At 42.3% G+C, this 11,793-nt stretch overlaps 1 protein-coding gene across 1 annotated transcript; it reads left to right on the top strand.

The window, feature by feature from the left end:
- The first annotated feature begins 1,265 nt into the window (after window positions 1-1,265).
- On the top strand, window positions 1,266-11,535 carry C17H3orf49 (chromosome 17 C3orf49 homolog). Its single transcript, XM_031471154.2, has 5 exons — window positions 1,266-1,390; window positions 5,048-5,367; window positions 8,208-8,332; window positions 10,730-10,843; window positions 11,298-11,535. Exons 1-5 carry the CDS (start codon window positions 1,266-1,268, stop codon window positions 11,493-11,495), a joined length of 882 nt encoding a protein of 293 aa, XP_031327014.2. The 3' UTR covers window positions 11,496-11,535.
- The last annotated feature ends 258 nt before the right edge of the window (window positions 11,536-11,793 follow it).

The following is an 11,793-nucleotide window of genomic DNA, read 5'->3' as shown; positions in this document are numbered from 1 at the left end:
CTTCTGCTTCAGAACTCCTCGCAGAACCCATGCCTCTTGTCACAGAAGCCAAAGGGGCAAATGTTTCAGCCTGTTACACACACAGATCACACACATACACGCTTGCACACCCAGACATGTGCAAACACAAATAGAAACCAACTCTATTTCCTAATGTAACATTAGCCCCATTCATGCAAGTATTTGACAAGATGCAACCGAATTAAGACAGTTACTCCAATAATCGATTGAAAGGAATTGGTCCGTGGCCATTTTAAGCTCTTTTCCCCAGGACTGGAACATAAAAGATTCTCACCGCTCAAAGGTGTGGTCTGTGGACCAGAAGCATCAGTATCACCTGGGAGTTTGTTAGAAAGCAAATTATTGGATCCCACCCCAGACAGGCATGGGAACCTGCATTTTAATAAGATCCCCGGGTACTCTGTGCGCACAGGAAAGTTGGAGAAGCAAGCTCCAGATTACTGATGAGTACAAACACAGAAAACAGAGCAATTCTTGCATCTCCCAACACTTTTCTAGAGTTTTCCTTCTTAGCTTCTAGGTAGCTCAGGCTGGAAATCTCAAAGCCCCAGGGAGGTTTGGGAATAAAGCCTAGTGTCTGCTGCCACCTTGTGGTGAGAATTTCAGAATTTGCTCTTCAGGAAATAAACTGGGAAATGTTGGTTGGGAGGGAGGGGTAGGCCAGGCATCGAGCATTTACAGCCGTGTGTTTTGAGAGACCCCTACAAAATACCAGATATAATAAAACAGCCTTTTGGGGGGGGGTGTACTATAAGAGGCCAAGTAACAAGTGGACAGAGAAAAGTATTCACCCGCTCTAGCTGAGAGATGTAACAAAAGCTGCGATCGTTGGGATTCAGACTGTTTACTTCCCTCTTTGGAATTCAGACATGCACATCTGAATGTGATCCCGTTGGTGTGCGATTATTTTATTACACCCCAAAGGGAGTGATTAGACAGTCGGGTCACCTGTCGCCCATTTGCCCGGCCCAGGAGTCCACAACGGGGAAGGGAATTTCCCATCCCTCTGCCATGTGCATCATTGGTGACCTCTGCAAAGTGGTAAACAGGGCCAGTCCCCACCAGTGATGTCCCTAACACCTGGAAGGGAATAAGGAAGCAATTCCAAAAATCTCCTATGTACCTTACCCCAAGCAGCCCAGAAGTTCAAGGTGCCTCAGTCACTGGGTGGTTTTCATCTTGAAGTTTGTGAGCTCAAAAGCGAGCGACATCCAAAACGGCTGTCACAGATAAAGCTGATAGCAATGGACCGCCCTCAACCGTCTGCACCGGAGCCCTTTCAGGCGGCTTCTGGGAGAGTCAGCCAGCACAGAAGAGTTCAGCAACCCAGGAAGAAAAACGGCTCATTCAAAAGGAAGGGGATTGAAAGGTAGGGAACGGGGAGTCATTTTCTTCTCTGTTGAGTGAGATTCCTTGGCTGTTGCGTTAAACAATATTGCTTGTGATGACTGGAAAGCGTGGCATCTGGTTTTCACGCGCTGCATTTGGAAGCGGAGGCTCTGTATGGACTAGAGGGGGAGGCGACAGCATTTACACGCTGGGTCGGGAAGCCTCGTTCAATGGAAACCGAGTTTTGTGATTAGAAAAGTCTTCATCGTGATGGGGAATGCCTTTCCTTTCTACCTGAACTTGAGTTTTAATGTCACATGTGACACTAAAAGAAGTAGATACTGAGTGGATACTTCAGTCTCATGGTATTACACAGCACAGGTCCCGTGCAAATACTATTACTTTGAAAATTCAATAGTGCGTTTTCCTGAGTGAATCCATAATCGTTCCTCTTTCTATTCCTTTTTCCAGCAATTGTGGCTGCTGAAATAGGTACTAATTGTAGTTCATCCATGTGCACGCTCGTTAAAGTAACCTGAAAACCATCTTATACCTGACATTTCTTGCCAATGGCAAGACCATAAAAACGAGCGTGAAATTCTCCAAACATGGTACGTTTTAATTTGGAAAGTCAGATGATTTCTTTTCCAATTTCTTCTGACATCTTTCTTACCAGGTTCATGAGCAGTAGCTCGGATATGTAGAAATGAGGTGTTTTCCTGAGGCCTGACACATCAAAGACCAAACTTCTGAACTTCCATGGGCAAAATGAAATTTCGCAGAGTTTTCCACTTCCAGTGAGAAACAGGAGTTAAAAGGAGAACCAGTACAACCAAATAAATGAAGCAAATAAACTCACCACCAGCCAAGATACTTAGAAATAGAACTGTTGCCATTTCTGTTAGGAAAAGAATCCTTTCTTTCCAAAGTTTCTCAGCCCTGGAGCAAAATCACCTTTGTTAATTTAGTTGTAAATAGAGTGGGAAGGAGGGAGGGTGGATGGAGTGGGAGATGGAGTCGAGAGATTCAGAAACTGCTCGGAGCTGGGCTTTGTACCTTACGGTTTGCGTGGATGGGCTCGGGAGTTCCTGCACCTCCGGAACTGCATTCCTGTGTGTGTGTGTGTGTGTGTGTCTGTGTGTGTGTGTTTATGGCAGTAGAAATTGATGGCTTTATTAACATATTCTCAGAGAGGTCCATGGGAGATTAATCTTAGCCTGTAAATGATCTTTGGGCAAATTATACAAAGGCACCCCTTCCTTGGGACACTTCACTGCCCTCTGCTAGAAAGTTAACTACAGCTAACTGTGCCCAACTATAATGACTGTGAGCAGCACCCCCTCGAGATTGTGGGTGTGTCACTGGCAGAACTCTGTGTCCTTGGCCCCAAAAGGGAGGCTGCTAGCCCGCGAGGTCTCCCCTCTTTTGATCTCTACCTTGTGCTCCCTCCTTGCCTTTAAAATTTCTCCCACCCAGATCTGATCCACACAGTTGAAGAAAAAGAAAAAAAGCTATCACTTATTGAATGTCTTATCAGATTCTAAGCATATAAATTATGTCCATTTATTTGCACATGTCTGAGAATAGCACACCTATTTTCAAATGAGAAAACCAAAGCTTACGGATGTGAAATAACATACCCAAGGTCACACAACTAGAAAGTACGGTGCTGGGTCGAACCAAAACCATTGAACTCCAGCGCCTGGGCTGAACGACGTCTCATGAATAATGACAGAGAAGCTGAATGATTTGGGCTCATCTGAAAACAATGTTTTCTGGGAGGACGGTATATGTGCTGCTGGTGCGACTTGAGATATTTTAAGTAATGTATGGAGAATATTTTTAATAGTTACGAATTATTTATAGCCACGTGATTAATATAGATTACATGCATTCAAATATAGCGTAACATAATATAAAACTTGGGATTTAACCTAGAGAAATGAAGATTTGTATTCACACAAAAACATGTGCACATATGTTTATAGCAACTTTATTCATAATAGTCCCAAATTGGAAACTACCCAAATGTCTTCCAGTGAGTGAATGGTTAGACAAAGTATGGTATATCCACATCATGGCATATTACTCAGCAATAAAGAAGAAGAGATTATTGATAAACACAACAACCTGGGTGAATCTCCACAATATTAAGCTAAGTGAAAAAAGTAAATCCCAGAAGATTATACAATTGATACCTGAACAAAGCGGGAAGTGGGTGTTAGGGATGCCAGCCCTCTGCGCCATCAAAAATCCTTTTATCACTTAGAGCAGCCCTCTGTATCTGTGGTTCCTCGGTATCCAAGGTTCCATACCCACAGATTCAACCAACCTTGGATCATGTAATACTGTAGTATTTACTATTGAAAAAAATTTGCATGTATGTACAACTGCACAGTCCAAACCCATCTTCCAGGGTCAACTGTATACTGGATGATTTTATTGCTATTACCTGTTGAAAGGACATAAATTAGACACATGGAGGCCAGCTTAGTGGTTGCGAGGGGTGAAGGAAAAGGTGGGGGTGAGTGGAAAGTGGGTGGGGCTATAAAACACAAAGGCTTCTGGTACTGATGGATCGTGACCTTATCAATGTGAATATCCTGGTTGTGATCATGTGGTCTAGTTTCACAGGATGTCACCATGGCGGGAAACTAGGTACAGAGAACACAGAGAATCTCTGTGTATTATGTCTTAAACCTGTGTGTTAAACTATAATTGTCTTGAAATAAAAAGCCTACTTTTTAAAAAAAATCCATGGGATTTCATAGATATTATTGCTTTGGATGAAACCAACAAAAAAACACAGGTAGTTGGGGAAGAATATTAGGTAAATAAGGGTTTCATGGAATGGGTCACGTTCACTGTAGCTCAAAGGATAGCAACACAGACTTTGGGGTCAGATTGCCTGGGCATAAGTTATTTAATCTTTCCAAGCTTTAATTTCCTCATCTGTAAAGTGGAGACGACAGTGGGAGGGTTAAGTTAACGTAACACACACAAAAGAACTTAGGTGAGTGTTGAGCACACAGAAGTCTATTAAGAGATGTTATCTATTCTTATTACTAAAATATGCAAAAATGATGAAGATGGTGTATGGCTATTTGGAACTGTGGAAATATGCACTTAGCATTATTCTCTCTAAATGAGTATTCTATGTAAATTACGCAGCATTTATAGGACCTTGGAGACTGAATTCTTTACTGACTGCCCTTGCAGGTTTCTCTCAGCTCTGTTACCGTAGCCTTGGAACCACCAAACCCAGCAGAAACAACCTCAAACCATTATTGAAGTCAGATTGCCAATTTGCCAGTGTGACATAATACATTGTAACAGTCACAAACCGAGATTAAAATCTGCATTCTATACTCGGTCAATCACATGAATCTTTCTATGTCTCAGTTTACTTATCAGTAAAATGAAGACTGTAATAGAACCTACCTGCTATGAGGACTGAATGAGATAGTGACCAGAATGAACCTCTACAGTTTGGTGACAAAGCACCGAGTAGTTGCTTTGGCTTAATTTTCCTGTGATTTGATTCTTGGTCTTCAGTTTCTTTTCTTTTCTTCTTCTTCTTTTTTTTTTGGAAGTGTATAATTTGTTCACATTTACAGTTTGGATTTTAATGGTTTAAGTGATTCATTTTTAACTTTTCAATTTCCTTGACACAAATTTATTTTTTCACTTTGTTCAGATGGCATAAAGCTGTGTCTACCAACTTAGTAAAACAAAATGTGTTGGTCCCCAAAGAGGAATCATCCAGTGACTGTGACCTGGAATTTCAGGAAAGCCAGCAAAATCAGAAAAAAAATTTGGTGAAGAAAGTGAAGACTGTTTTGGGGAGAATGCTGTCATACAAGTCCAGAAGCAAGCCACGTGTCAGCAGAGCGGGCTCCACTAACCATAAGGAAACCCTCCTGTCAAACACGCAGAGCCTTCTTCCTAGACTCGTCAAGGAGCTGCCCTCGCCCAAGTTGTTCACAAAACCAAGAATGAAAAAGCTCTCACAGAATGGTAATCACAGGCCATACGCGGTGAAGTGTCAAGGCTGGGAGGAATAATGAAATTAGGATGGGTTTCCTTGCTATCCAAAGCATGGCATCTCCTGGGGGCTTGCCTGAAATGCAGAACCTCAGGCCCCACCCAGGTCTCCTGAGTCAGAATCTGCCTTTTAGAAAGATCCCTCCCCAGGAGATGCAAATATATGTGCATTTTGAAAAGCTCTTAATCGGATCTCTTTGAGGTCCCTGCCAGTCTAATTAATCAATGGTCTAATCAGTCTAAAGCCATTTTTAATTTATATATAGATGCATGCATAGGCAGATGTCTGGGTACATGCATATATAAAATACACATTTATTAGGAAGTCAAATCAAAGTGGGATTTCTTTTTTGTTTTGTTTCTGGAGAAAGTAGTGAGGCAGACTTTCAAATGGCTACTTCCAGCAGAGGAAGGTATGGTGAGAATTCTGTTTTAAAAAATATATGATTGGTAAGGCATAAAGGAAGATTTATTTTATTGTGTCTGCTTCCCATATGCTTTGCGAAGAGTCAGCGTTTGAACTGTGAACTTTATCTTTTTTTGCAAAGTAATAATGCTGGTTTTGGGGGGAGGGTTGTCCTTTGACTAATAATATCACTACTATTTGCATTTTCCTCTGTAGCTTTTTAAAAGTAATAGACTTTATTTTTTTTTAGAGCCGTTTTACATTTACAGGAAAAATTGAGCAGAGAATACAGATTTAGTTCCCATATACCCACTCTCCTTACCCTTCCCTCACCGCTTCCTCCATTATTAACATCTTGCCTTAGTACAATACATCTGTTTTAAATTGATGAGCCAATATGAATATATTATTAACTGAAGTCCATAGTTTATATTATGGCTCACTTTTTGCCCTGCACAGATCTATGGGTTTGAAAACCTCACCGTGTCATGTGTCTATCATGATGCTGTCCTACGGAACATAAATTCACTGCCATAAATACCCTGTGTAGATTTTTAATGCCCTTTATAGAACAGCACCGAGAAAAACACAGAGTCCTTATCCATAGGTAAGGACATTCACACATAACCTCAAATTTCACATGGTCACAAGGCTGCCAACCCAGTGGATCCTTTTTCCAGAAAACAAAAACAAAAACAAAAACAAAACCCGCAAAAATGGATGGCTTCCAGCTGACCGACTGCCCTTTCAAACAAACTCTCTCTTCTGGAAAAAGCAGTCACTAATATAACCATCCAAGCATCTAGCAATTACCTGGTATGGACTGGCCTGCCTATTTCTGTTGAAAAATGACAAACAGGACATGCTTCTATACCGGTGGGGCTGGAGTTGAGGAGTCCAGCAGAAAACAGAGGATCAAAATCCTCCTCATTCCACACATTGGTTTCTTTTCTTCTTCGTTGGTAAAGAACACATCTCTACACTAAGATTTCTCCAGAAAACGTACCCATCCCTCCAGACTGCAGCGCAAACAGTATGACCCGGTCTCAGCTGTGGCCAAAAGACAGTTGCTCATCCCTGTTGACCCTCGTTACACTTTTTAACGAATATTTGCTAAATACTTACTAAGTGCCAGCCACATAGTTAGGGATAGAGCGTGTTCAAGTCCCAATATCAAGGGAACACTGGGTGTAATTAAGAAATGGAAGCAATCCAGCCAGGGAGAGGCCGGTGAATAAGGTGTTAAGAGTGTTTGTAAGCCATGTTAAGAATTTTTAACTTTCCTTAAGGGTGATAATACTTTCAAGCTGGGGCTTTATATAATCTGATTGGCATTTGTAAAATGTAGCTCAGGCTGCAGAGTGGAGACTGGATTGGAGGAAGGCAGGAGCAGATGAAGGAGGAACAATGAGCAGGCTCTAGCATTCATTCAGGCAAGGGATGCTGTTAGCTTGGGCCAGTCGTAGCAGTGGGGTGCCAAGATCAAGGGAGAAATGTTCCTGGGGAGAAGATGGGAGACTTGGGGAAGAGCTGGGCAGTGGAGGGCAAGGCAGAGCGCAGAGTCCCTGGGCTGAGTGTCTGCTTTGAAGGTGGAGCCACCACTCACTGAGACTGGGAGCCATTATCAATGGACCTTAAGCGGGACAAGTTGATCTTAGGTGCTAATCATAGCATGAAGACACTGAAGCACAGAATGAGCTGCAAACGCTCTTTTCCCATTGCCTCTGTTGGTCCCTTTGACTACATCAAGAGAAAAGTCTCATTTCCTGCCCTTTTCTAGTTTAATAAAAAAATAAAAGAGAGAGTAACTTGAGTAACCTGAGGTTTAGTGCCTTCTGTAGGCAATAACATGGTTTTGTTTTTACCATACTAATCTCAGTGCCCATTTATGATACTGGTTTTCAATTTGTGATAGTGTTTTAAGTTTCCTTTATAAGTACATTTATTGTGTTAAGAATTGAATTGATAGAAATATGAAGGACTCCTGGGTTCATTTGGCTCCTGGAATATGGGAAGAACTATTAAAATGGTATGTGAGTGACTGAGCCTTGAACCACTTTGCTACAGAGTAGACTTTAAACTTGGCTTTGATCAACAATAAATGCTCAAGGGATTGTCTTACGCATCAGAGGGTGACTTTTTCTAATGCCACAAGAGTTACGGGGAAAAGCAGCAGAGGGCAAAATTGAAGTCTCAAAGGCAGGTAAGCCATCTTGTCAAGAAGGGTTAGTGCCTAAGAAAAGGCAAGTGTTGAGGGGAAAGTGGAAGATTCAGAAAAGCAAGTCCATGTTTTAATTATTAACCCCAAAGAGAAAAGCCACTGAGCAGCATGTGACGGTTTCTAACAGGGAACACGTGTTTATAATTGCGATCCTTCAAAATCTTTTCTCCCCCTCCTCCCTCTAAGCAACTCTACAACTGGATGTTGTAGAGGCAGAGACAGAGGAGATAACCCAAGGAAATACACTCCTCCGGGCCAGGAGAACCACCAAGCGATTGTCTGTGACATCCCTTCCTTCAGGGCTGCAAAAGGTACAATGCTAAAAACAATCTCGCCTCTAAAACTTACCTGTAAGTCAGGGCTTAGGGATGTTGTAAAAACCAAGCTCTCCCCCACCGCGCGTCCCTCATCACAAAGCCTTTAAATCTGCTAACTGTGTCTCCACTCCAAGAATTTAGGGCACAGAATGTGGGCTTTCTGGGTCTGATTCCTCTGCTTCTGAGCTCAAACTGTTCAGCTTCTGCTACTGTCAGGGCAGCGGTGGAGTTTGGAGCTTTATATTGATTTTTGTCAACTGTTCAAACACCAAGTTAATATATTAGCATCTGACCTCTCATGCATGCAGTGTGGAGAGGAATTCTCTGGACCAGCCCAGCGGAATTTCTGTGACGATGCAAGTGTGCATTTGTCCAATATAGTAGCCATTAGTACATGTGGCTTTGAAGACTTTGCAGTGTGACCTGTGCAGCCGAGGAGCTGAATGTCACTTTAACTGAAATTAATATAAATACCAACCCAGATAAACTGTACTTCTCTGTGGGTATAAAAATTGGAGCCTAAACTGCCCAGATGATTTTTTTTTTAAATGGAACCCTGAAATATCATTAATTTAAATATAATAAGCATCTACTTAAGGCTGTGTTCCAAGCCCTGTTCTAAGTACTTTAAAAATATCGACTCAGATCGTCCTTAGAACAGCCCTATAAGGTAGACAGCAACAGGATACTACAATACATAGGATATTATTTTTAGGGCTGGCAATAAGAGGTTAAGTAATTTGCCCAGGTAATTGGAAGCACCAGGGCTTCAAACCCAAGGAAGACCTGCTCTGGAGTGTTTACTCCTAATTACAATGCCAGGTTCTAATTTGTACTATCCAATATGGCAGCCAGTAGCCACGTGTGACTATTTACGTTAATTAAAATGAAGTGAAATTAAAAGTCCATTCCCTTGGCTGCACTAGCTACATTCGAGTGCTCAGTAAACACATATGGCTAGCGGATGTTGAATTGGACAGCCAGGGTAAAGATCGTTTCCATTTTGGGTACTGGAGAGCCTTGCTGCCAGAGTGTACCAATACTAGTTTTGAATTTTGTCTCCTGTGTGCTAGGTTTGTATTTATTGTATTCCTATCATGTGCTGGGCAATTGCTAGGTTTGGGAGCTATAAAGGCGAGCTGGTGAGCACGGTCCTGTTTCTGTGGGACTTATCGTTGGATACAGGAGATAGACGAGAAGCTAACAGCAATTGCACTGTTAGCTCTCAGAATGTTCTCAAAATATATACTTGAATTAATTGCCCACATTTAAAAATTAGAGTAATGCAAATAAAATATCTACGTTCAGTCTTCTTTGGAAAAACAGGAGGATTTGGAAACATTAGGCCCACAATTCCTCTGGCAACAGCAGGGGCTGCACAGAGGCTGCCCTCTTGGCAGGAGCCACGTTCTCTCCAGTACACACCAGCCCCAACTGAGTCTGTTTGACAAAACCTGCCTGACCCTTCTAGACATTTGACTTTTTAATAATGGTATTCAGCAAACACAGAAATAGCTTAAGTAATTACCAAATGTGCTTAGTGCTTAGTAGAAAAAAAGCACTGGGTTTTATGAGAGAGAAAAATGAGGAGGCCCACTCTGGATGGATTGTGGGAGGGGGCGGGTTCTGCAAGGGACATTTGGACCTGGGCAAGCTGGCAGGGCAGAGCGGTGATTCGGCAGACTTATTTGTAAACTCGGGCAAAGGGCAAGACCCAGGTGTGTTCCCTCATTCTTCTTTGTGTAGGTCTCGCTATAGTCCCAACGCTAATCACTAAGCACAAGGGGAAGAAAGAGTCAACCCCTTAAGACTTCAGGGCATGTTCGCCAGGAGCCATGACCTAGGAATGATTTCCAATAGCACAGGTACTTGTAACCAGCAAGCCAAGGACGACTGAAGAGTGTCAGGCATGCGGCGAAAAGAACCCAGAGCTTTCTTTTTATGTTTGGAGACAGACGCGTCTTCCATGAAAATAAGGAAACCTGCAGAAAAGAGACCAAATTAACAACTGGATCCAGTGATAATGAGCTTTCTGGGGCTCTGGTCTACAACATCGCCACACTCTCACTGTGCTCAGCGGCTGCAGAGGCAATTTCCTCTTCTTTCCCCTTACGAATGACCTGCTTTTTTCCTGACACCGTGCATTCTCTCAGAACCAGACCATCTCATTTCTCTGCACCCTATAGATCTCTTCAAAGAGAGCTCTGGGCACAAAGGAGATACATGGGGCGTGGAGAATAATATGAATACTGTCTCCAACCCAATGTTGCTGTGTGGCAAATGTTCAGTTTGTAAGAGAATGTCCCAAGGGTGAGCATCCTTATTGAAGCATCATCACAGAAGTAATGTCCGCGCTTCCTAATCTGATATAATTTTGCATGATTATGACAGGTTCCGTATTCATCAAAAAAGAAGCCACACTTTCCAGCACTTAAGAGAAAGAAACATGGCATGGGAAACATCCTCCGAAAATCGGATTTGACAGTAGGAAAGCTTCAAATGCAGGTAGTGGACAAAGGCTTTTGACTTTTGTGCTTCAAAAGCATCAGAGGGCCAGGCTTAACTGGATGCACAGCCCCGCCAGGCAGCATGGGTGTGGGATGAAACTAGTGATTAGCGTCAAGAAACCACGTTAGTGGGGGGCCTCGTGAGAGTGGCTACAGGATTGCTGAGGGCGTCAAGGATGATGCTGTGTGTCTAATAAATATTAAGGGAATTCATTTAAAATGAAGGCATGCACATGGGCTTTTTTGAGAAGAAACGAGACTGTCTTTACCACTGGGTGGTAAATGTATGTCTTCAAGCTCTGTTTGCTAAGACTTGAATTAGAATAATACGTTGGGACCTGCAAAACGTCCACCAAGTCCTGAACTCACCCCTCAGGAAAAACTGCTCTCCCTGGGGTTTAGACAAGGCTTTGTAACACCTGGCTTTGTTTCTTCCTAACTGTCTGTCGTAGGTGGATGACCTCATAGAAACAGTGACAGATAAATCTATGAAGTTATTGGCCCAAAGATATGCCGAGCTTCAACAGTGTGAGTTTCTAGGGGATGAAATTCTTCAGTCTTCTAAGCAGTTTCAGAGGATATCCAAGAGAACCATGAGGAAGTATAAACTGAAAAACGTGTGCTTCCCATGTACCTGCTGCTGCTACTGATTTTGTCCCTGATCGCATAAATGCTACCTTCATATCTCATCTTTCAGTACATAATCCTGAAAAAAATTTCTCTTCATCAATGGTGGGGGACGGAGGGAGGTTAAAAATATTCTGCCCAACAGCCCTTAAAGTAAGACCCTTTTTGAAAAATTGATTTTTTACTTCTGAGTCAGTATAAGCAAATTTTTGCTTCATAATTTTTTACTAATTATGAAAAATAGAAACATTTATCAGAGCGTAGCAATTCTGCAAGGAAATTCCTGCCACGATTTGCCAGATGAAGTAAGAGGAAGCACTT

The sequence above is a fragment of the Camelus dromedarius genome, chromosome 17, assembly GCF_036321535.1.
Source record: "Camelus dromedarius isolate mCamDro1 chromosome 17, mCamDro1.pat, whole genome shotgun sequence".
Taxonomy (NCBI): domain Eukaryota; kingdom Metazoa; phylum Chordata; class Mammalia; order Artiodactyla; family Camelidae; genus Camelus; species Camelus dromedarius.
This window is presented reverse-complemented; position numbering and strand designations above follow the sequence as displayed.